Source organism: Symphalangus syndactylus, chromosome 5, assembly GCF_028878055.3.
Source record: "Symphalangus syndactylus isolate Jambi chromosome 5, NHGRI_mSymSyn1-v2.1_pri, whole genome shotgun sequence".
NCBI classification, from domain to species: domain Eukaryota; kingdom Metazoa; phylum Chordata; class Mammalia; order Primates; family Hylobatidae; genus Symphalangus; species Symphalangus syndactylus.
This window is the reverse complement of record NC_072427.2, coordinates 118,277,277-118,304,605: the sequence shown is the minus strand read 5'-3', so window position 1 is coordinate 118,304,605 and position 27,329 is coordinate 118,277,277. Positions and strand designations below refer to the sequence as shown.

General features: G+C 33.8%; 1 protein-coding gene across 2 annotated transcripts in view; it reads left to right on the top strand.

Moving 5' to 3' along the window:
• Nucleotides 1–27,329, top strand: part of UNC13C (unc-13 homolog C) — a 663,443-nt gene that overhangs the window by 404,073 nt on the left and 232,041 nt on the right. For both annotated transcript variants that reach the window (XM_055279200.2, XM_055279199.2), the window contains one exon: nucleotides 12,980–13,113. In XM_055279200.2, coding sequence (XP_055135175.2) covers nucleotides 12,980–13,113 — 134 coding nt within the window. The remainder of the gene's footprint in view (nucleotides 1–12,979; nucleotides 13,114–27,329) is intronic.

The following is a 27,329-nucleotide window of genomic DNA, read 5'->3' as shown; positions in this document are numbered from 1 at the left end:
TGACCAACAGCTGTCTAAGCCCCCACCCCCAACCCTACCCCAACCACACCTGCCCCTGTTAAACACCATTCTACTATCTACTTCTATGAGATCAACTTTTTTAGTTCCATACATGAGCGTGATATTTGTCTTTCTGTGCCTGGCTTAATCCCCTTAACATAATGTTCTCCAAGTTCATCCGTGAAGCAACATTTCCTTTCTTTAAAACTACATAGGATTCCACTGTGTTTATACGTATGTATGGTTTTTATCCATTCATTCATTGATGGCTACTTAAGTTGATTCCATATCTTGGCTATTGTGAATAATGCTACAATGAATATGGGAGTGTCACTATGTCTTTGACATACTGATTTAATATCTTTTGGATATATATACAATGGTCAGATAGATCACATGGTAGTTCTATTTTTAGTTTTATGAGAAAGAGATTGTTTTCCATAATAGCTGTACTGATTTACATTCCCACCAAAAGTGTGCAAGAGTTCTCTTTACATCCTAACCAACACATGTTATCTTTTGTCTTTTTGATAATAGCCATTCTGACAAGTGAAAGGTGATATTTCATTGTGTTTTTAATTTGCGTTTCCCTGATAATAAATGATGCTGAGCATTTTTCCATACACCTGTTAACTATTTGTATATCTTCTTTTGACAAATATCTGTTTAGGTTCTTTGCCCATGTTTAATTGGGTTATTTGTTCCCTTGCTATTGAGTTGTTTGAATGTCTTACAAATTTTGGGTAGTAACTCCTTATCAAATATATAGATGGCAAATATTTTTTCCACTTCTATAAGCTGTCCCTTCACTATTTTGAGTTCTTTGTTGTACAGAAGCATTTTTGTTTAATGTAAACCCATTTGTTTATTTTTGCCTTTGTTTCCTGTGCTTTTGGGATCACATCCAAAAAAATCTTAATCCAGTCTAGTGTCATGGAGCTTTTCTCCTATGTTTTCTTTTAGTGATTTAATAGCTTGTGGTCTTACATTGAAGTCTTTAAAGGTTTTGAGTTGGTTTTTGTATATGGTGTCAAATAAGGATATAATTTCATTCTTCTGCATGTGGATATCTAGTTTTCTTAACATCATTGATTGAAGAGATTGTCCTTTAACTATTGTGTGCCCATGGCATATTTTTTGAAAATCGGGTGGCTAGGATTTGTTTTTCGGCTCTCTATTCTGTTGCATTGATCTGTGTGTCTGCTTTTATATTAGCACCATACTGTTTTGGTTACTATGGCTTTGTAGTATATTTTGAAGTCAGGTAGTATGATGCCTCCAGCTTTGTTTTTTTTTTTTTTTTTTTACGCAAAATTGCTTTGGTTATACAGAATCTGTGGTGGATTCATACAAATTTTAGGATTGTTTTCTCAATTTCTGTGAAGAATGACATTGGTATTTTTATAGTGATTGCATTGACTCTGTAGATCACTTTGGGTCATATCGATATTTTAACAGTATTACACTTCCAATCCATAAACATTGGACATCTTTTTATTTGTTTGTGTCTTTTAAAATTTCTTTTATTCTTATTTATAGATTTTAATTTAGATATCTTTTACCTTCTGGGTTAAATTAACTCTTACATATTTTTTGTAGCTATTATATATATATATGCACCCAGATTCATAAAGAAAATATTACTAGATATCTAAACAATCTAAAAATATATTTTAAAAAGATACAAACTTCAACACAATAATAATGGAAGATTTCAACATCCTACTCTCAGCATTAAACAGATCATCTGGACAGAAAATCAACAGAGACATTGGACGTAAACTGAACTTTCAACCAAGTGAAACTAACAGATACTTATAGAACATTTTATCCAACAACTACATATTCTTCTCATCAGCATGTGGAACATTCTCCAGAATAAAATACATGTTAGTCAACAAAACAAGTTTCAAAATATTTTAAAAATCAAAATCATATAATGTATCTTCTTGGACTACAGTGAGTAAAACTAGAAATCAATAGCAAGAGGGACTTTGGAACCTATACATATACTTGGAAAACAAACAACACACTTCTCAATGACCATTGGGTCAATAGGAAAATTAAGATTTATATTCAAACATTTCTTGAGAGAGAGAAAAATGGAAATACAAAGTATTAATTTCTGTAGGACATAGCAAAAGCAATGCTAAGAGGAAAGTTTATAGCACCAAACAACTACATAAACAAAAAGTGAGTCTGGGCTCAGTGGCTCACTCCTATAGTCCCCACACCTTGGGAGACTTGGGAGGCAGAGGCAGGCAGATTGCTTAAGCCCGGGAGTTTGAGATAAGCCTGGGCAACGTGGCAAAACTCCATCTCCACAAAATGTACAAAAATTATTCTGGTGTAGTGGCATATGCCTATAGTCCCAGCTACTCAGGAGGCTGAGGTGGGAGGGTCACTTGAGCCCAGAAGGCTAAGCTTGCAGTGAGCCAAGATTGAGCCATTGCACTCCAGCATGGGCGACAGAGTGAGACCCTATCCCAAAAACAAACAAAAAAAAGATGAAAAAAAAACTCAGAAAGATTTCAAATAGTCTCATGATACACTTCAAGTAACTAGAAAAGCAAGAATAAATCTAACCCAAAATTAGCAGAAGGAAGGAAATAATAAAAGTCAGAGCAGAACTAAACAAAATAGAGGCTAAAGAAACCAATGCAAAAGTTGGTTATTCAAAGAGATTTAAACATTTGATAAACTGATAACTAGACTACCGAAGAAAAAAAGCAAGAAGCTCAAAACAGACGACCTCAGAAATGAAAAAGGAGACATTACGACTGATATTATGAAATACAAAAGATCACCAGAGATTATTATTAACAACTATACACTAACCAACTGAAAAACCTAGAGGAAATGAATAGATTCTTGGAAGCATACAACTTACCAAGATTCAATGAGGAAGAAACAGGAAATCTAAACAAGCCAATAATGAGGAGCAACATTGAATCAGTAATAGAAATTCTATGAACAAATAAAAGCTCAGGACAGGATGGATTCAATGCAGAATTCTACCAAACATATAAAGAAGAATGAATACCACTTTTTCTTAAACTTTTCCAAAAATCGAATAGAGAATTCTCCCTACTCATTCTATTAGGCTAGCATTTTCCTAATACTCAAACCAGACAGATACACACAAAAAAGCTATAGACCAATATCTCTGATAAATATAGATGCAAAAATCCTTACAAAATACTAACAAACTGAATGCAACAACACATTAAAAAGATAATACATCATGATCAAGTGAGATTTATCCCAAGGATGGTAGCATAGTTCAACATATTCAGGTCAATAAATGCGATCTATCATGTCAGCAGAAGGAAAGACAAAACCCATAGGATTATCACAATAGATGCAGAAAAATATCGTTCTTTTATAACCACTCTGAGCAAACTAGGCATAGAAATATCATACCTCAAAATAATAAATACCATATATGATAAACCCACACTAAAATCATACTGAAGGGGGAGATTTGAAAGCATTTTCTCTAAGAAATGAAACAAATGGTGAAAAATGCCCACTTTCACCACTCCTATGCAACATGGTGCTGGAATTTTTTGCCTGAGAAATCAGGCAAGGAAAATAAATAAAAGTCACCAAAATTAGAAGAGAGTCAAACTGTCCCTTTTTGTAAATGACACAATCTTAGGTCCAGATAATCCAAAAGACTCTACCAGAAAATTCTTAGAACTTATAAACAAAGTCAGTAATGTTGAAGGATACAAAATCAACATACAAAAATCAGTAGCATTTCTGTCCGCTAATAATGGCATAGCCAAAAAAGAAATTAAGGCAGTCTCATTTTCAATAGCTACATAAAAATACCTAGGAATAAATTTAATCAAGGAAGAGAAAGACCTCTACAAGGAAAACTGCAAAACACTGATGAAAGGAATTGAAGAAGACACAAACAAATGGAAAGACATTACTTGTTCATGAATCAGAAGAATTAATATTATTGAGATGACCATACTACCCAAAGCAATCTATGGATTCAATGTAATTCCTATCAAAATACCAGTGCCACTTTTTACAGAAATATAACACACAATTCTAAAATTCATGTGGAGCAAGTAAAGCGCTGAAATATCCAAAGCAACCTGAGCATTAAGAACAAACCTGGAGGCATCATGCTATCTGACTTCAAAACATATTACAAAGCTATTGTAACCATGACAGCATGGCATTTGTATGAAAGTAAACACAGACCAATGAAACTGAATAGAGGACCCAGAAATAAATCCACATATTTACAGCCAACTCATCTTCAACATAGATTCCAGGAACATACATTGGGGAAAGCACACTCTCTTCATTAAATGGTGCTGAAGAAAATCTATAACTATATGCAAAAGAATGAAACTGGACCCCTGTCTCTACCATATACAAAAGGCAACTCAATATGGGTTAAAGACTTACATGTTAAACCTGAAATTATAAAACTACTAGAAGAAAACAGAGGGAAAATTCTTCAGGACATTGGTCTTCAGAAAATCTTTCTAGGGAAAGATTTTATGGCTAAGAGCTCAAAAGCATAGGCAACAAAAACCAAAACAGACTATTGAGACCATAGTAAAGTTAAAAGCTTCTGCACAACAAAGGAACACTCAACAGAGTGAAGAGGCATCCTCTTGAATTAAAGAAAATATTTGCAAATTATTCATCCTACAGGGCACTAATATCTGGAATATACAGGGAACTCAAGCATCTCAATAGTAAAAAATAATAATTCTATTAATAAGTGGGCAAAGGATACGAATAGGTATTTCCCAAAAGAAGATACACAGATGTCTAACAGGTGTATAAAAAATGCTGAATATCGCTAATCATCAGGGAAATGCAAATCAAAACCACAATGAGATATCATTTTACTGCAGTTAGAATGGCTATAATTTTTAAAAGACAAAAAATGTCAGATACTGGCAAGGATATGAGGAAAAGGGAACTATTACACACTGTTGGTGAGAGTATAAATTAGTACAACTGCTATGGAAAACAGAACTACCATAGAATATAGCAATCCCACTACTGGGAAACATGTACTCATGTGTTTATTGCAGCATTATTCACGAAGAATAGTGGAAAGATATGGAATCAACCTAAGTGCCCATGGTGAACGATGCCCACTTTCACCACTTCTATTCAACATAGTACTGGAAGTCCTTCGGTACTATGGAAAGATATGAAATCAACCTAAGTGTTCATCAAGGGAACAACAGATAAAGAGAGTGTGGTATATATTCATAATAGAATACTACTTGACCATAAAAATAATGAAATCATGTCATTTTCAGTCACATGGGTGGAACTGGAGGTCATTACATTAAGTACAATAAGCCAGGCACAGAAAGACAAATACCACATATTCTCGTTTACATGTGGGAGCTAATAAACTTGATATGGAAATAGAGAATAGAATGATAGATACCAGAGACTGGGAAGGGTGGGTTGTGGCGAGGGTTGGAGGGGAGCAGGATGAAGCAGGGTTGGTTATGGATATAAAAATATAGTTAGATACAAGAAACAAGTTATAATGTTTGATAGCAGACTAGGGTTACTATACTTAGCAATAATATTATGCACATTTCAAAGTAACTGGAGGACAGGACTTGAAATGATAATCATTCAAGGTGATAAATATCCCAGATATGCTGGCTTAATCATTATATGTTCTATGCATGCAAAGAACACTCACATGTACCCCATAAATTTGTAAATTATTATATATCAATAAAAGGAGAAAAAAGAATGCTCTAAAACTGGGGGGAAATCAAATGGAAATTAACTTGCAGCCAGACCTTGATTGTGCCTATAATTCTCAAACGGCAAATGAGTGCTCAGGAGTTGTGACATTTGAGAACTCAGGAAGTGCAAAGGGATTTAACAAAGGTATCAATCGTTTTGTTCTCTGAAAGCTTTTCTTCTCATTCAAGATATATAACACAAAATAAAAATTAGCTCCGTATTATTAATGTGAGGTGATGGTTGCCATCTGTATCTATAAACTCGACCAGGTCTTGGCATTGAGGCTAAAGGGAAAAAAAAAAACCGAGGCTACTAACTTGTGTTATTTGCAGTTAAGAGGATGTGGAAATTAAGATAACCCTCAGTTTACTTATCTCTAAAATGACGATGATGGTATTTGACTTTAATATTTGGAAATAAATGAAGAACATCCAAGTGAGAATAGACAGTTTATTTATTCAGACTTTGCTATAGCAAGAAAGTCAGCTACCATCACTAGCACTTGGCAGAGATTCAAAGTCAGTCAGGGAAGTGGAAAAGCCTTATAATAAAAAACATGGAAGGCCTCAGGTGTGATGTGTTTGGAGCATGTTAGCATGGGAAAGCTAGGAGTCAGCTAAATGGAAGTGACACATCCTGTGTGATTTGTTTAGGGAGTATATTTGGCTTTCTCTTTTGGGTTTTCAGTTAAAAATTAGGGCAAAATATAAGGAAGCTGGCAGCCATTGGCCAAATCCTTACCATTCCAGGTCAGTTGCTGCAAAGGTTGTGGTTTGGCCTCCTGGAATTGTTGATGCAGAGATTGTGGGCCAGAGTTCTATCAGATATGGTCTAGACATTATTCATTTGTATGTTCAGTCTTCATGGCTAACAGTTTTTTTAATGAGAATTGAATTGTAATGAGTTGAAAATATGCCTCTGTTGCTGCTTTTGGAAGTAGTGGAGGTAGCATTAGGTGGTAAGGTGAAGGCAGCAGTATCTGGAAGAGAGAAGAGGGGCATGTGGCTCCACTGATGTCAGGAATGTCCCAATAGTTTACCTGGAGCTAGGGGAAGAGGACTTAGAGAAATTCTCTTTCTCAATCCTGTCTAAATGTAGAGTAGAATAATTGCCCTCTATTTTCCTAGCTGATACACTGTCCACATTGCTCTTCACAAGGATCCTTGATCCCCTGGGTATCTGAAACTTTAGGTTCTACTTCTAAACTGATGCGGGTGAACCCCAATATTGGGGCCCAGCCAAGGAGTGTTCTTGGCATTATGCAGGAAATAATTCAAAAATAAGCCAACAAAGTAAAGTGAAAGCAAAGCAAGTTTATTAGAGCAACAGAGTACAGGAGAATGGCTGCTCCGGGACAAAGCGGGGCTCCCCCACAGGCAGAGTAGCACTTGTGGATCTAGCACCAGTTAGCTAGATTTATAGCTACTCCTTAATTATATGGTAAATCATTTTCTAGAAAAGGGATGTGGAGTTCCTGGAACTGAGGGTTTCTCTCCTTTAAACCATGTAAGGTAACTTCCAGGCATTGCCATGGCATTTGTAAACTGTCATGGTGCTACTGGGAGTGTCCTTTAGCATGTTAATACATTATAATTAGTGTATAATTAGCAGTGAGGGCAACTAGAGGTTGCTTTCGTTCCCATTTTGATTTTAGCTGGTTTCTTTACTGCATCCTGTTTTGATCAGTGGGATCATAACCCTACTGATTTGGAGGACAAGTCCTGCTGATCTCCTACCTCAAAACTAATGAGAGAGGGCCCGTTCTTCTAACCTGTGAACTTCTATAGCTAAGATTTCCTTATCTCAGAATTATGAATAGGTAAACAATCAATTTGTAATCAGAAGAAGTTGCAAACACATCATATGAAAGCTGTCTAGTTAATGTTTTAATATTATTTTATCTTGCCACATATTTATCACATTTTAAAGCTTACCTCTTTCAAAATATTCTGCCTTACATCTATCTTGTTTTCTTTTTTGTTTCTTTATATCTACCCTGTCCTGATTATTCAAATTCTTGGCATCAGCAAACCTTGTTGCTAAGATCTTTAATCATTGCTTAGCTGCCATGACTACAGCTACCTTGCTATGCACATTGCAAAGCACTTATACACACACACACACACACACACACACACACACACAAGCACACAAATTCTTTTAAGTTCTGTTCAGAAATACCACAGTCCCTTTGGCTTCTCCTAGACCTCCTCATTTGTAGAGCCCTTCACCTAATCTCCATTCTGGATTCCCATTCCCATGAGCTGAATGACGAAACACACATATCCTACTGACCTCAATTTCCTATCCTGCCTTTTTCACTCCTTGTTTCCTCTAGATCTGTTTCTTCACCTTCCCTTCCTTTTCTTCCTTCCTTCCTCCAGTCCAAAATATGTGTTTGTTCTAGCACTTCAGTAATTCTCATCAGTTATTTAAATCTCATTCTCCTTTACTGTTTTTACTGTATACTCCAGAAGCACATCCAACATTTTGGCTTTTAGGCTTCTACATTCAATATTGGAGAAAACTCATAATGGTCCAGCATAGTGTCACTACAAGTTCAGAGAGCCACCCCACACTGCCTGGCAATGCCACTGTGGGTCCAACTCGAGGCTGTCTCTCATTCCTCACAGGTGCAATTTCAAACTTTTACTACTACACCAGTACACTGTGCACCACCTCTTCTCTCAACAAGGAAATTCCTAGCTAATTTTTCTCACCACCAACAAGGCTTATCTGCAATATTTTTTTATCATCTTACTCAAAGTAAGTCACATTCTTATTTATGCTTGAAGCTAATTAGTCCACATAGACGCTGGATCTCATTCTCTTCCATTTCAGCGGGGGCCTCTCTCCTTTGCCTATGTCTCATAAAATTTTATTCTTATCGTTTTTTAGACTTTTTCTCTAAGGTTTTGTCTGTGGTCACATTTATCTCTCTCTTTTTGAGTAATCTTATTTACTCCATAATTTCAGCTGCCACATATATACCGGAATTTTTTTAATCTACATCAACACATTCAGAATGCTTTTGAAACTTCAGACAGGTCTACCTAATTACCTTCTAGATTCCTCCTTTTCTCTTTTCTTTCTCACCCATTAGTCAATAAGTTCCAACAATTTTACTTATAGTAAATAAGTAATAAGAGTTACTTATTAACTCTTTAAGTTAATAAGTAAACTGCCAAGTCATTTGGAACACAAGTACTTCTATGTTTAAAATCTTTTAATTGTCCTTATCAGGTTTGGTTTAGATGCAAACTCCTTGACATGACACACAAAACTTTTCATGATTTGACCCCTGCATTTATCTCTCTAGTCTTTTATTTCCCAAAGTATGTTCGGAAGAACACTTATCCTGTGAAAAATCTGGCACGATGAGGTGGGGGAACAGGACGGGAATGGAGGGCTTTACCAAGTTCAAATCCATTTGAGAAACTAATGCTTTAGTATTACCTCTTAGAGAAGTGGTTCTCAAATTGGTTCCTGGAGCAGAAGCACCAGCATTACTTGAAAGGTCACTCTCAATACACATTTTCAAGCTTTACCCTAGACCTACTGAATCAGGAACCATGGGTCCCAGGACCTGTGTTTGTGAGCTTTCCCAGCGAGGCTGATATACACTAAGTTGGAGAACCACAATCTTGGAGAATCACCATGCACATTAGCATATTAAAGGCTTCAGGAAATCTGAAAATAACGTATTTAACTTTGTTTAAGCAAAAATTTTTAAGTTAGTTGAGCATTGGCCCTTGTGGGTGTAAGTACGTAATACTAACATACAGTAGAACAAACGTTAGAGAAGCACACTTCTTCAAAAGCTGTTATAGCCCATTTTACTAGTAATTATTCAAATATAGTAGGCATCTGTCATGTGTTTTTGTGTTTACACAGCCTGTCTTTGCATTTTTTTTTTTCTGTGATGGAATCTCGATCTGTTGTTCAGGCTGGAGTGCAGTGGCACAATCTTGGCTCACTACAACCGCCACCTCTCAGGTTCAAGCAATTCTCCTGCCTCAGCCTCCCAAGCAGCCAGGACTACAGGCATGTGCCATCATGTCCAGCTAGTTTCTGCATTTTTAGTAGAGATGGAGTTTCACTATGTTGGCCAGGCTGGTCTCCAACTCCTGACTTCAGGTGATCCACCTACGTCAGCCTCCCAAAGTGCTGGGATTACAGGCATGAGCCACTGTGTCCGGCCCGTCTTTGCATTTTTCTACCGCATGTCTCCTCCCAACCCTAGTCTTGTCAACTCCTTAGAAGCAGCGTTTCACAATTACATGTTTATTGAATGAATACATTGAATGCCACAGAAATATTTTATAACAGTATTAAAAGTATTGTATAGTTTCCACTAAGTTGAAGATATCATTTGTTATTTCAATACTTTCTTTTGCATGTAATGGCTCTTTCTATATATTGATCTCTTCTTGATGGAATATACTTATATTTTCTTATGTGATATCATGAAAGTGTAATATACATCCCATCAGCTTGTCTGTAAAAACTTTTCTGTATATGCTTTTCTGTAATGAAATGACTTTGTAAACATGACCATTGGAACTTTCTTCAGATAATCCTATAACCTGGCAACTTTCCACTTTCAAAAAATTACCTCCCCATTATACCCTTACAGATTTTCTGTAAAGTCTATTTCTTCAATAATCTATTAACAAAATAATTTTAGTCACTATTATAATAATCACTATAATTATGATTGATTTACTGGGTCATATTTTAATAAATGTATTTTTATTTGCTATTAAATGATTTACAATTACCATATTTTCTTGATATAACAAATGTTATTTCATAACATTATTCATAGTAATGTTTCCGTCAATATGAATATACTTATTATAAGCTTTTCTTAATTTCTACTACTATAACCTTAATTTTTCCAATCATAAGGTTAAATACCCTATTAGATTTCTAGGGTATATTAAAAAGTTTTACATAGAGAAACTTAATTCTTAAGAAATTGAGTAAATATTATAATACACCAGATGAGACCTCATCCTTTAAGCATTCAGTCTATTACAATATGCTATTAAAGTAAGGAAAGCCTGGTTTATAATAGTATTGTGTGCTGTATAAAAACTTAATGATTCAACATCCAGTTTGATTTATTCTAATGCAACAAACGTTATATGATGTGAAAAATAGCATCATCAGTAATCTTCTAGTGTCATAAAAAAGAGTGATGGAAGTACAGTTTGCAACAGGTAAGGGGCTTGGGAATGAATGCATATTTCAACTACTTCTGTCTCTCCTCCTTTCCATGTCACTCTTTGCAAAATGATGAGAAGTGGCTGTGATGTTACACATATCATGTATAATAGTTTTCTTTCATTTAATCACATTACTTAAAATATATAAGACATATAGTTTGGCTATGTTCATATGATGATAATTAATGATAGTGTTCTAATACAAATATCTCCCCACTGTGGCCATTAGAAGTAGTTTTATTTGTAGCCTTCACAACTCACCAGGTTACCTGGATTTCTAAATCCTTTAGAAATCTATTGAGCTTAATATAATGCACAAATAATTACATTATAGTAGTGATAACAAAATCCTGTTCACAAAGTAAAAATAAATTTTAATAAAATTTCTAACTTAAAAGGCAGCAAATCTTGATATTTGTAAGCCTGCATTACGGCCCATTACTTCCTAAAGATTCACTAATATAACCCAGGAATTGAAAGAAGAAGCTTGCCAAGAACTTTCAAGTTGTTCTCAGGGATCATATATACATACCTCTTAATCCATACTTTGGAGATTGCTTATCATTCATTCTGGATATTTGAAGTATTTTGTGTCAGCCACTAATTTTTTTTTTTTTTTTTACCATTTTAATTTAGTTCTGCAAGTTTTAACATCTGTTGCATTTCAAACATAAATATAAATCAAAGGCTCTTGGATGCACCCTAGGGAAATACATGCTCTTAAAAGTACATTATAGTCTAAGAATAGAGGTGTCTAGTGCTAAGTGAGTTCACTATAGGGCTGTCTTTTAAGTTAAGGGAGAATAATTAAATGCCAACTCAACAAAATATGGTTACATATCATGATTTTCACTGGAACATATGCACATACAACCATTCAGCCGAGAGGGTGGCTGATCTGGTCACAGCAGAAGACATGGCAATTGGATATGGCAATAGTTTGGGCCAGATAAAATCTAATACCCATTTTATATCAGAGTCTTTGAGTTTCCGGAGCCATAAGTTGATGTTTTCAAATATCCTGCACCTATAAGCTTGTAAAGGGTTTAGCAAAAATTTTCATATACTTAAGTGAAAATACATCTCTGCCTATATTTTTACCCAATTTTAACAAGTAAATGTAAAAGAAGTGCTCTAAGAGGAACACCCACCAAAATAAATGGCCAGAATAACTTATCTATATGTTGTAAAGAATTGCTTATGTTGAGTATGAAATTTATATGTGAAACATTCAAGATTGTTATTGTACTTTGTTAACCCCAAAGTAAATCTAGATCATCCTATGTCACATTCTGCTTTCTAGACTGAGAGTTGAAGACTTTGGGCAGAATGGTAAATTGAGAAAGATTCAAAGATATTTTAAAAAAAAGGAAAAAAAGAGAAAAAGACAAACTTACAAAATTTTAGTTACCTAGAGAAATTTGTGTGTAAGAAGGGAGAGTTTAAGTCAATTAATATTGCATATATATTGTGGGATTTAACAGTTCTGAGTTTGAGTAACAGCACTGACAGGCAGCTGTCAGTTCTGCATACTTACTACTGATGTAACTTTGAGCAAAATATTTAGACAAGATAAATTTTATGCACACACACACGCACACACACACACCTTTGCACACACAAAATTCAATCTTCATCCTTGGAAGAAGCCACATTAAAGGCATAATTTCTAATAATAATAATTCTTAAGGTCATGAACTGTAATCATCAGAGGGAGGAAAAACCTCTAATCCAGAACAACAACAACAAAGCAATGGAAGTTAAACCAAAATTTAAAAAGTGATTAGAAATACAAGCCTGGCCACTGTGAGTTTATTCTATGGGATGTCATTCAATGAAGAAAAGAAACTTGAGTTTAACAGCTTTGACTCCCGTAATCTAAGTTTCATTTCCATAATCATTTTTCTTTGATCTTCTATTTGAGAGTGACATCTAACTAAAGTCATCCCATTTAACCTTTTCTTTTGCATGTTGCGTGAACCTGTGAGCAGAGTAAGAAACAGGACATTCCTCGTGAAGATCAGGGACCAACCACCAAGAATTTGGATTTTTGGCCCCAACTTATTACACTGATGGTCACTATTATTGATGAGGATAAAACTGCCTACACACCTGTCCTGAATCAGTAAGTACAATGTTTTGGAAATGAATGGATTTTATTCCACCAAAGTTCAAATAATACATATTTTAAGCGCAACATACTCTGACGACAATAATAAACTTTTCCATAATTAAGCTATAGAAAATAGTATTTTTCAACTTTTATCAGTAAATATCAATTAAATGATATTATGAATTTTTAGTTTGAGCTCCATGGAGTGTGATTCTTTGGATATGGAGAAAAATATTTTCCAAGATTTGATTTTTATGTAATGTAAAACTTTTCCTCCAGATCCTTTCATAACTATACCACTGTCTCAAAAAAAAAATGTACCCTCCCCCAAAACTAAAAATAATTTTGAAGAGCTAGTGTTAAACATATTGCATTGTGCCTTTTTAATAATAAAGATTTGGCAAAAAACCTGCTTTCAAAATAGCTGTTCATATTGATTTAACAAATTTAATAAAATATTTAACAAAAAGTCAATTTTCACAAATTATAATCTAAAGTTCATGCCTCTAAGAAAAGGCAGATGAATTAAAATTCGTGACTGTTCTAGAAGAGACCGTAAAAATCCTCATTTTATCAAAATACAACTAGCTGTGTGACCTTAGGCAAATTATCTAATTTCTCTGGGTCTCAATTTCCTCCCAACTAAAATAAAGGTGTAATTATTAGATGATTTCCAAGATCCAATCCAACTTTAATATTGCATATTTAGATTTTATTTTACACCCACATATTAAAGACCATAAAAGCAAAAATAACATCAGACTACCAGCTAGGCACTTGCAATCTGGTTAATGAGGAGGATTGTCTTGACAATATTAGTTAGACCTGAAATGTTATGGGTAGCAAAGATAGCAGGAATAGACAAACAATGAAGTAGAACAGTGAAGTAGGCTTAGACTTAGTATGGATAAATGACTGTATTCTTATCCTCTATACTGGTCAAGACCGTTAGGGTCATTGTTTATGTGGAGTCCAATTAAAATTCCAATTAAAGAAGAAATACATTTAAGTATTTCAGTCTTCATCCTTTTCTGCTTACTATTAACCACCCATTTTCAACAGTCCCCCAATTCCTCCTAATTGTGGAGACAGTGGTCCTATTTTTGGTATACAATCATGATAACATCAAGTTTGCCCTTTCACTTTCTTCTCCCTTTTCCCCCACACCTAATTCTTATATCCGCCTTTTCTTCCTGATGGCCTTTGTGTTTCCTAATCTCTGTACAGACTTTGATCTTTTATTCTCTTCTGTTAGGACTAGAAGATCTTCTCTTAAGCTATAACATGTCGTCGTCTCATCACGGGTCCTGGGAAGTACTTCTCAGGTCTCTGGCAGCTTTGTGGAATAGAGCTGTTTTCTTATTTACTCTTTGAACCTTTCTTGAGGACAGAGTAGGTTTCTGAAAGATTGGGAGACCAACAACTTGTTTCAAAACTGTGTCCTTGGACTGGGATAGGCCATTTTACAAATGGATACTGGATGAAAACAAACATCTACTGAGAAACACAAATTCAGTTCTATGAAGAAACTTTGGTTTTAATAATCAAAGAAATTTCTTATGTTTACCAAGTTATCTTAAATCAGGATTTGACCAGTAAAAATACATTATAAAATCATGGAAGAAATTAAAGTATCCATGATTTATTTTTAATCATGTACCACAAAATATATACAAAGATTTTAGTTGACTTTATGTAACTGTAGTAAAGAAGCAGGAATAAATACATTTATTTATGGCAAAAATAGATTTAAAATTATGAACTAAATTAAGCCTACCAAGTGTAAAAATTAGCAATGACATGTGCAAAGGAGAAAATTGTTTTTGTTTTTTTAATTTTGTTTTTAATGTCAGAGTTTAAGTCCACTTTTTTCCTTTGAAAACTTGTCCCTGAAAAAAACGAATGCCTTCCTCTATTTGGAATCCATTTATTATTATTGTGTTTGGTCAGATTTTAAGGATGCTGTAAAACTTTTTTTCACATACTGAAGATCATTCAATTTAGTTTCTCACTTAATTTGATAAATGCCTTAAGTGAACTCATCCGGAGACTAAGATGGCGTCCTGGTGGCCAATGTTGCATTTGTATAATGTGGTGAGATTTTCATTTATATCTGTTTCTTTGTTTGAATACTGTATCGTCACATTTATGCTTCATTAATCATCTCCTTGGTTACTTAAACTAATGCAGAATTTCACAAAGTAAAAAATCCAGACCACTAGGATAAGGATCACATGGACTACTAGCTGGATTTGCAGATCTTGAGCCCCATCCCAAATCTATGGAGTCAGAAAACCTGAAATTGACACGGAAGTCTGCAATATTAATAAACGATCCCTGTTATTGTGTCTTATGGTCAGTAACAATGAAGGCACAGATCAATATGTGAAGGACATGATAAAAGTAGCTTGGGTTTTGTTTTAGAGGCAAAGGCAAGTGAATTTAATGATTTTAAAACATAGGACATTTAAAAATCTCTTTCAATGTAATCCATGATTATTGATTCAGATCATTTAGTGAAGTTCTTATTGTTATCATGAGTTTGAGAAATCATTGTAGGCTTCTGCTTACTCAAATTTGATAACAAGTTTACAGTGACAGTAGAATATAAGCATGAGGGAAAAGACTTGTATTTTGTTGACTAATGTATATTCAGGCATACATATTTGTTGAATGAATTAATAAAGTAAATTTATACATGTAGTCAGTGTTTGTTCTGTCTATTCCCATGTTGTTGATTTATTCATGAACTACAGTATTTATTTGAGTAATATTTTCTCAATTTTTAAAATTATTTATAACGAATTTTAGATGTTTTAGAAATTTCAATATTTCATTAAAACTAAATAGTATTAAGGAGAGTACTTTCAGATTTAGGTCTAGGTTTCTGTCTGTTTTTCTTTCTCTGTCTTTCTAACGGGTTTATTGAGGTATAATTGAATATAATAAAATTTCACATATTTAAATAGTCTAATTTGAATATTTCTGGCATATGTATTTAGCCACAAAATTATCACTATTTTCAAAATAATGAAGATATCCATTACCCCAATAATTCATCCACTTTTGTAATTCATCCACTCCTCCACCATCCCCAGGCAATGCCCCTCATCTGCTTTCAAATACTATGAATTAGTTTGGAAACGTTATCATTATGTGTAAATGTAATCATAGATTCTCTCCATTCTTTTGTCCGGCTACTTTTATTCATTACAACTATTTTGAGTTTCACCCATGTTATTGTATGTTTCTTTTTATTTTTGGGTAGTATTCCATTGTACATATATACCACAATATGTTTATTCATTCATCTGTTAAAATTTGTATTTTTTCAAGATTAGGTTGCTATGAATATTTGTTTACAAGTTTTTGTATAGACATACTCTTTTATTTCTATTGAGTTATGTGGTAAATATGTACTTAATATTAAAACTGCCAAACTGCTTTCCAAAGTGGCTGTGCCATGCCAACACTTGGTTTGATAAATCTTTTAATTTTACCTATCCTAATAGGCATATATTATCTAACTATGATATTAATTTGCACTTTCCTGAATCCTAATGATACTGACCATATTTTTATCTGAATATTTGAAATTCATATATCTTCTTTGGTGAAATTTCTGTTCAAATCATTTTCCCATTTCCAAATTAGGATGTTTATCTTATTATTGTTGAGTTGTAAAGGTCTATACTAGATAAAAGTCTGTCATCAGAAATAAATGTTGCAATATATGCTTCTAGTTTGTAACTTTCTTTTCCATTATCTTACTAGTGCCTTCTGAAGAGCATAGTTCTTGCGCATTTTTAAAAAAATTGTGATGGAATAGTCCAATTCATTGATCAGTTTCTTTTATAGTTTAAGCTTTTAAAAAATTCTATTTTAGAAATCTTTGCGATCTGCACAGTCAGCTTGCAACACCACAATTTTCTTCTAGACATCTTACATTTAAGTCTGTAATTCATTTCAAGCTAATTTTTACTTGTTAACTGGTGTGATAATCAAGTTTAATTTTCTTTGGGATCGTTTTCATATGGTTATCTATATTTTTATCTCTACTTGTTGAAAATTATTCTTTCCTCATTGAATTGCTTTGGCACCTTGGTGAAAACTCAATTGACTGTATATGTAAGAGGTTAATTCTGAAGTTCTTTGTATTCTGTTCCACTGATCTATATATCCGTAATTACACCAGTACTGCAAGTCTTGGTCACTATCGTTTTCTAACATATTTTGAAATATTATAGTAAAATTTACTCAACTTTGTTTATATTTTTGAAAATTGTTTGGCTCTTCTAGCTCCTTTGCAATTCCATTTAAATTTGTATCGGTTTGTCAATTCGACAAGTAAAATGTCTGCTGGACTTTTGATTGATATTGCATTAAATATATAAATCTATTGGGGAGAAAAGAAAACAGCAATATTGAATTTTATAATCCATTAACACGGCATGTACATGCATTAAGGTCTTTTTTAATTTCTTATTTTGGTGAAAAGGTGTTACATATTCTTTGTTAATCGGTTTCTAAGTATTTTTATTACTATCTTAAATGGTATTTTTAATTCCAAATTCCCATTCTTTGTTAATAGTACATAGATATACAAATATATATCTTCAGCCTTTCTAAATTTACTTTTTTGTAGGTTCCTTATGATTATTTAAATAAATTATATTCTTGTCTAAAATAAAGATCGTTTTACTTATTTCTCTCCAATTTGGATGTATTTTATTATTTTTCTTGCCTTATTGCTCTGGCTAAAATCTTCAGTACAATGTTGACTAAAATTAGCGAAGAGCAGACATTCTTGCCTTATTCCTAATCTCATAGGGAAAGCACAGAGATTTTTACCATTGAATATCATGTTAACTAAATGTTTTTCATGGATAATGCTTTATCAAGTTGAGGAAGTTCTGTTCTGTTCTTATTATTCTGAAAGTTTTTATCATGAAAGGGTGTTGGATTTTGTCAAATATCTTTTCTGCTCATAATAGGGTAATCACATAATTTTGCTTTTCAACAAGCTGTATGGTGAATTATACTAAGGAATTTTTAACTTTAAACCAACCTTGCATTCCTGGGACAATCTCCACGTGGTCTTGATGTATAATCTTTCCTACATAATATTATATTTTATTAATAAAATTTTGTTAAGTATTTGTGCTTTTGTGTTTATGAGGATATTGCTCTATGGTTTTATTTTCTTATAGTGTCTTTTTCTGTCTTTTATATCAATGTAATGATGGTTTTATAGAATGAGTTAGACAGTATTTCCTCCTGTGTAATTTGCCAAAAGAGTTTTTATAAAATTTGACATTTTCTTTTCTGAGTTTTTGGTAGAATTTACTGGAAAAATCATCTGGGCTTAGAGTTTTATTATAGAAGGTTTTTAAGCTAAAAATGTTATTTCTTCATTAGATAGAGGGCTATTTAGTTTACCTATTTATTCAATTTAGGTCTTTGTAGTTTGTGTCTTCAAGAAAATTTTCCATTTAATCTAAGTGGTGAAATTTTCCATCATGTAGTTGTTTATGCCAGTCTATTATTATCTTTTTTATGTCTATTAAATCTGAACTGATTTTTCCTGTCTCATCCTTAATATTGATATTTTGTGTCTTCTCTCTTTTGTTCTGTCCAACTGACTGAACATTTATAAATTTCACTGGTCTTAAGAAACAGCTTTTGATTTTATTCAATGTTTTGTTTTTTGTTTTAAATTAATTTTTTTCTCATTCCTTTATTATTGTCTTTCTTCTGTTAGTGAAGATAAATGTTAAATGGCTGTAGCAGTAATCCAGTGATAAGATATGAAAGCCTTGTATAAGATGATGGAGAGTTAAGGTTAGATGTGTGAAATAAATCAAAAGATCTTTATGACTAAATGCATTGAGTGGAGTGTTAAGGAAGAAAGTAGAGACCATGGAAATGTCATATTTATAGGTGCATCATTATTGGAGATAAGAAATATAGGAGGAAGTATCCATTTAAAGAAGATCACAGTGACTTATATTTTGATATACAGGTATTTGCTTATCTGTGGGACTTCCAAGCCTTGTATGCAACAGACAATTGTATACATAGATAAGAAAGTCCTTTAGGTTGATATCAATTAAATACATAATGTAGAGAAGTTTCGCTATATGTGCCTAAAAGTAAGAAATATTAATTATTTCTAAATATTCAGAAAATTTTACCCATTTTACTTAACTATCGTGACTTCATATTACTTTGTTTTTGTTATGCAGACCAAAACATAAGCAGAAATGTTTCATCCATTCTGTTATCTCATTTCTTTGCATGCATTGTACTATAATATGTAATTTCTTTTAGTTTTCTCCAAAAGTATACATACAGTGAAGTCTCAATTCATTTCTGTCTGCATTAAGTGTAGATAGCAGAAAGTATCTCAATGTATTGAGTAGAAAATGGACTCGTTTTAAAAGATTGTCTTTTCCATTTGCAAGGATAAAATTTGCCTGTTTTTCCCCTCTCAGGGTTATGTGATGAGCCAGAACATTAGTTTCAAATTGCATTGTTTTTAAAGATAGTATATTTTATTTGCTGAAGTGAGGAAGTTTATGTTTAAGCTACTTTGATCAGGGATTTGCCCTTCGTTCTTTCTGTTTTGGAAATAATGTTGTTCAGAGTATTAAAGTTATTGATTTGTTTGCTTACACTATGGCTTCCCTAAATTACTTTTATATTTAAGAAATTGTTATGAAAGTGTTTATCATACTATAAAGTACAGAGACTATGCAGTAGAGTCCTGTATATCCATCATTCAAATTCAACAATTATCAAAATTTTGTGATGTTTTCTTCATCTATACTCTTGAGTTTTCACTTTCTTTTTCTTTTGGCTGAATTATCTTAAACAAACTTCAGACATTTTATCATTTCATCCCTTCTTAGTTCAGTATTTATCTCTAAAAATCATGGCTTTCTTTTGTACATCACAATTAATAACATTAATGGTAAGGCCCTGGTATTGTGTAATCCCTCTTCCATAATCAAATGCTTCTGATTTTCTTTAAAGAAGTTTTTTTTTTGTACATTGGTTTGTTTCAATCAGGATCCAAATAAGGTATTAGCGTTACATATGGTTATTACGTGTTGCAAGTCTCTTTCATACTAGTTAAGTCCCACCTCCCTTTTATTTTATTCATACCATTGACTTCTGAAAGAAGCTATGTTCATTATCCTTTAGAATATGCCACTTTCTGGGTTATTCCATTTGCCTCCTTCTGGTGCCATTTAACCTGTTCCTTCATAGTCAATACTCTCCATAGTTGAACATTACAGATTCATTTTTTGAAGAACACTTCACAAGTCACTGTGTGTATTTCATACTATGTTACATCAGGTAGGACATTATCTGGTTATTTTCTTGCAGTGATGTTAACATTGATTAGTGCTGACAGCCTTATTTCTTCATCAACCTTTCCTCTAATGGTTTCATTTATTTGTGATCACTTCAGAATTCGCTATTTCATTAGGGATGACAAAATGGTGGTTTTATAAGGTTATCATTTCTTCAACATTTATTCATTAGAATTTTTTGCAAAGAAGAACTTACTTTGCAAAGTAATTAGGGTTAATTACTTGGTTACCCATATATATAGTAAATATAGGAGAGATAAGGTAAATATTTAATTATTTCTTTTAACCTATTTTATCTCATTATTTTCTTTTCTGCTCTATTGGACTTTTATCATTTTTCATTAACAGTTTCATTTGAATTTAATAAATGTGTATTGAACCCTTAATATATGCCAGGCACCATGCAAGGCTAGAATCACAAATATTTGATTTGTAAAAGAGATGTGTACGAAATTAATCAGTCTTAAAGTGGTTAACTACTGTGCCGGCCACAGTCACAAGTGATTTTATGATTAAACTCCTCCTACACACCCTTGCTGATGCAGCCTTATGAGAAAAATTTTGCACAATAAGAGAAACTAGGTTCACTCTCTGGAACTGTACCAAGAAATCCCGAGAATGAATCAGCTGACAGGGAGAATAGACACTGAAAGTTTATGAATTTGGAGATACCTGTAGTAGGTGATCAACAATTAAGAATAAGTCAGAATGAAGTATAAACAGGAATGAAGATAGAATGGAGAGAGAAGAAGGTAATTGACAGTGAGTGGAGGGAAAGGATACTTGGAAGGAAAAGCAGGTACAAGAATAGCAGAGTCACATACTGGAGGACTTTGTGCATGAAGATCCCCATCTGTGGTCATTCAACGCACTCTTCAGCGCTGCCTTAAACCCTGAAGGAGCATCTTGTCTGTCTTGTCTGAGGGTCCCTGAAGCCTGACTCCAGGGACTGTTTGACTCCAGTAGACAGAGTTCAGCTTTTCTTGGGTTCCAGTACAATGTGGTAATGGAGTGTAGTCTTGTTTCTCCATTACCCAAAGTGTCCTTACAAAAATTACTTTTTAATTATTTGTAGTTACTTGAGCCTCTGATTTTTGGAACCAAAGTAGCATAACTAACCCAACATAATATTATATGGAAGGACACATGTATTCCAATATAGTTGCAGTTCGTTTGCTGTTGAAAGGTTAAAAAAAAAAAAAAAAAAAAAGTGATTTAATTTGAATTCTTAGGATCTAGGTGAACGGTTCATTTCCTACAAGTGATCAGTTTTGCAGACCTGCAGTTCATAGTGGGCAGAATAGGTAGTGAAAAAACCCACAGATCTGTTATAAAAATCTACCTGACACTAAAGACATAAAGTAAAATTTCAAAAGTAATTTTAAAAACTATTACTCATGTGTATCATAACCATTTTGAATTTTAAAACAGATCAAGTATGTTTCTCTGCAATTTCCCAAAATATTACATTACATGGAAATAATTCAGATACTTTTCTAAGTGCACAAAAGTACTGCCAAAGAATGTTTACCAATAATTATACTAATTTAAAGACCTCTGAAGATTTCAATTTTCTACCACCCTGACCACATATCACAGAGGCGGAAAAAGAGTTGATCTTGAATTTTTCAAGGTTTGTCATGCTTGCTGAAAGATTTTAACACAACTACGTATTTATATGTTATAAATATCATAATCATTATATAGGGAACCATGGAGAATTAGCTGGAGACATCTAAGCATTTTTACAGTTTAATGTTTAATTCTAAATTTATTCTAATGATATCAGTACCATTATCATCCCCAAACTGCAGATGATGAAACTTAAGCATAGAGGGGACTAACTTACGCAAAATCACTTATCTAGTAATAGGAAGAATCAAAATGTAAGCAACCCTTTGAAATAACAAAAGGGTTAGTGTTAACAAAAGGATCCCATAAATAAGATGATGAGCATTAATCCTTCCAAACATTTCTGATATTTTAATGATTAATCTGGATCTGATCGCAACATCTTTTAGGCTTTCCGTGTTTTACAAATTAGGAGGCAAAACTTAATTCATGAGACCATATCAGGATTTGTAGAGATAATGCACAGAAAGCACCCGGCCCCGTGCCTGCATTGAGTAGGTGCTCCCCAATGGTAATCTCCATCTCTGCTCTACTGCCTTAAGCTCCCTGCCCTGCAATATGAACATGAGGACTTGCTTGTACCAGGTCTTGCAGCTGGAGAAACAGTTATCTAAACCCAGTAAATTCTGTTGACTATTTACCCCATGCACATCACACAAGTTATTTAGGCTGTCCCTGGCCGTCTCCAACTCCTTTGTCTTACTGCCAGGTGGTATTTTTATTGTCTTATGCAATGCTGATTTCAAGAGTTAACTCAGAGCTGGGCTTATGCTGATAGGCCTAGCTACTTGGGAGGAGGAGGCAGGTGGGTCTCTTGATCCTAGGAGTTCAAGGCTGAAGTGAGCTGTGATCAGACCACTGCACTGCAGCCTGTGTGACAGAGCAAGATCCTGTCTCTGACATAAATAAATAAAAACTTTTAAAAAGTGGAAGCCAGGAGCAGTGGTTCATGCCTGTAATCCCAGCACTTTGGGAACCCAAGGCAGGAGGATTTCTTGAGGCCAGGAGTTTGAGATCAGTACATAGTGAGACCCCGTCTCTACACAAAAATACAAAAATTAGCCAGGCATTTTGCCACGTGCCAGTAGTCCCAGCTATTAGGGAGGCTGAGGCCGAAGGATCTGCCTGAGCCCAGGAGGTAGAGGCTGCAGTGAGCCAAGGCAACACTCTGAGCAACAGCCTCAGCAACAGAGTGAGAATCTGTCTCAAAAAAAAAAAAAAAAAGTTTACATAGATCCATTCACAATTGTGTTTTTCATGTTACAATTAAATATATACTTAAATATCTGAGTTCATTAAAATAATGCCTTGAAACAAAGAGAAAGCAAAAAGATAAAAAGGGTGATTGGCTTCAAATGACACTTATGATCAACTTGCTTTATGGCACAAGAGAACCTAAGCACAAAAGGAAAATTTCCACCACAGCGTTAATTCGTAAGGATGGCTTGTAATTTACTAGTAGAGTCCTGATTAATAAAATTTACGCTTAGTTGTTCACTATATTCGTGATAATAGCAGTTAATTGCACTAAATGCATGTCAAGTATCTTAAGTGCAGAACGTGCTAACAAAGGCTTAATAAGTTTTATAATGTAAAAAGGGCACAACAAACTGTCTCTTAAGTTCTAGCTATGACAAAGAAATTTCAGATGCATACATGACAGGCAGTTACAGAGAACCATTGCTTACTTATTTGTAATAATTAACATACTTTTCTTCAAAGACAAACTTTGCATATCAAAATAATACTTCACATTTAATGGATTCTAATTTTATCCATTGTGACTGATGAATCAGTATTATCAAATTTGGCAGTGGCAGATTATGTTTTCCTCATTTCACTAAGAAATTTGCAAGATAATAAATTGGGTTATTAAATTGTTGTGTCTCATAAGATTCAAGATTTAAAACATTTGTGCTTTGTTAATTAATTGCTGCAAATTAAAAACAGGAGACAGTCACATAATGGTGGAATGGATCAGTTATTTCATTAAACCTCCTCTTTATGATGGTAGATTAAGTTAAGCTATGACTGCACTAAAAATGAAGAAGAGGTGGAGCTATACCTTAGAGAATTTAATCTGTGCACAAGAAAACCTCATGAATTCAGACTAGTGTGAGAAGAGCTAATTTAAATATATATGGTACATAGGAATATTTAATGTTCCATATTTTTGTGTACTTCTTTTAACTTTTAAGTGTGTATGACAATTTCTACAAAGTTACAAAATGGTTGTGGAAAGGTAAACCTCTTTCAGTTTTGCTTCTGTCATAGTTTGGAACTGATTTGTAGTTAATGTATGAATTGTTAGTGTATAGCTCGATACTTCTGAAGTTCATAAAACCATTCAGTCCTGTGAGTACATAAACATTTTCCTTTGCAATCAAGTTTATTGCTATTAACTTTATTAACAAATTTTCTCCTTACAGACTAAACACCTAGTAAGTACAAATATAAATTTTCATTCACTTTATGTGATTATTTTTACATTAGAATCGATGGAATCTAAATAATATTTTCCTGTCTGTCTCATTTATACTTAGAATTTCATCATTATCAGCAGGAAACATTTGTTGAGTACTCACTATGTGCCAGTGACTATGCAAAATATTTACATGTAAAATCTCATTTAATCCTCACAGCAGCCCTAGGAACAGTCCCAGGTTACACAATTAATATCATCCCCATTTGGCAAGTGAGAAAATTGAGTTTTGAAGAGATTACTCACTGCTCCACTGGGTAAATTAGCTAAGCAGCAGAGGAGAAATGAAATTGCTGTCTTTTGGAATGCATTGCTATTTAACTTCTATATTATACTGCTATGTATTATGCAGGAGAAATAGACAAAAATGTGTTAAATTTTGGAAAATAAGCCTCTAGCAAATATGCAGATGGTATAGACTCGTTAGCTAGCCCCTGCCAAAAGGCAGAAGTATTCAATTGTGGAAGGTGTCAGAAAAAAACAAACTCTGCCTTTTAAATAATGATTTGATACTGGGACTACAGCATAGAAAAAGCATTTAAAAATTTAGTGTCAAAGTGAGATTACATATTTACAAGTCTACAAAGGCAAGTTAGACATGGTGAAAAAACACTATTATGGAAACATTATTTTGTGGCCCCTTAAAAATTAGAAACTTAAAAGGTAGCCATTAGTTATTCAGACATTGATAAAATCTATGTTGTCGGGAAAATGGAGTGTTTCTCCTTTCATTTGCAGTACCGACTTTCCTCTTTCACCTACTGTATTTTACTCATAGTTGTTCATTTTTTCTCCCCTATTTCAACAAGGCAGAAAAAAGTAAAGAATTGTTTGGGAAACTGTTAGCTTTGCAAATGTTGCTAAGTTATATTCTGGCTGCTAAAATGGTCTAAATAGTATGGAGAGAAAAAATTATATACATATGTAGGTATTGAGAAGACTGTGTAAATGTAATTAATACTGTTAGGTAGTAAAGAGATGCTATGTGAGAGAAGTGTAGGGGAGAAAGAATATCTTATCCTTCTACCCTCTGAGTCTGCAGCTGTAGTCACTATAACAAGATCCATTAACAAGAGAAGAGCATACGAATTTATTTAACATAAGCTTTATAGGACACGGGAGCCTTCAAAGGGAATAAAGACCTGAATAAATGATTAAATTTGAGTATATTTTGTGCTAGGTTTGATGAAAAGTGGAGAGTTGTGGGGACATGTATAGAAGCCCCCAGAGAAGTATAAACACAGTCAACTTGGAGAAACAGCAAGGCCTGCTCGTTCGCATTCCTTTTCACATCCGTGTCTTCAATGATAAGGATGCTTCTTTCTTTCCTTTTGGTGTAGGAGCAGCACCTCTCACGTAAGGATCTTATTTCCTGCTTCAGAGGAAGATTAGAAAATCCCTTCTAGGTTTTATGTCTTGCTTCAGGGGAAAATCATAAAGTCCTAACTGCATGTGCCATTTCTCAGATTCCGTCCACTTGAAATATTCTATTTGCCAAGGTGCCATGTTTTGGGGTAGCGTGTCCTGAACCCTGTCAGGAGGAACATTTTGTAATGCTAGACAAAATTGGTTAAACAGAAAAAATATTATTCCCCTTATTTTCATCAGTTTGGAACTACAAAGCAAACATCAATAACATTGTGCCAGTTAAGTTAAACCTTGTGTCAAGAGTAAAATTATAGAATTTCCACGGTATAAAAGCACCAATCCTGTCACTAATTCTTAATATTCAGTGAGCTCAGACCCATTTATAGTCACTATGCACTTCCCTTTGCCCGTATCGTTCACAACTATTTAATCATTGCTAATTCTGCCTTGAATACAACAGAAGACTTAAAGGGAGGTGATGCTTGGGCTGTGCTTTCCAGGGAGAGAGAGAGGTTATTATCTCATAGAAATTAAGAAGAAGAGACAACAGGAAGGTGGAAAATTATCAGAAGATATATGGAACGTCAGGCATGTCAAGAAAAATAATAGAGGTAGCTAGATTATTCATGGTAAGGGTTGGGGAATGAAGGTGAAAGAAATGAAAGTTGGGGCCAGATGGTCAAAGCAGGATAGTCATATTAATGAATTGAAACTATTATATGCTAATAAATGTGTGACAAGCAATTTATGGTTTTAAAGCAGTAGTTAGAAATATGATGGCCTGTGTGTTTAAAAGGTAAATTAGGTGATAATATAGAAGATATATCAGAAGAGAGAAAAATAGAGACAAAGACCTAAACTAATAGATTAGTGCAATTATTGAGGCAAATGAAGATAACGACTTGAATTGGGGGTGTGATATTAGGAATAGGGAAGAGAGAGGCAAATTCCATAGGTAGACCAAAGAAAAAATTCCCAGGAGGCTGGAAAGGAGGGGACACTGTGGATGGTGGCAGAGGTTGATGACTCTGGTAGCTATCTAAATTCATCAGCTAAGTAGAATTGCCATTAATTTAACGATGAAATATGTAAGAAAGAGTAAGAAAACTTCTTCCGAATGTACAAAAAGTACCATAGAGTGGAGGTAAGGTCAAATAAAATACAGGCTTCAGAAGAACTTGTGTAACTGTTAAAGAAAGAAACTTTGCATTCTTTTTATTTTCTATCATGCGATGTCTATTATCTCTATAGGTAATAGCACAACCAAAATTGAAACAAATGTATCGTAATGTTTTATAATGAAGAAAAACTTCTAAAACTGATCAGAATGAGACCTCAGACCCCAAATATTGTTTTCTGTATAGAAG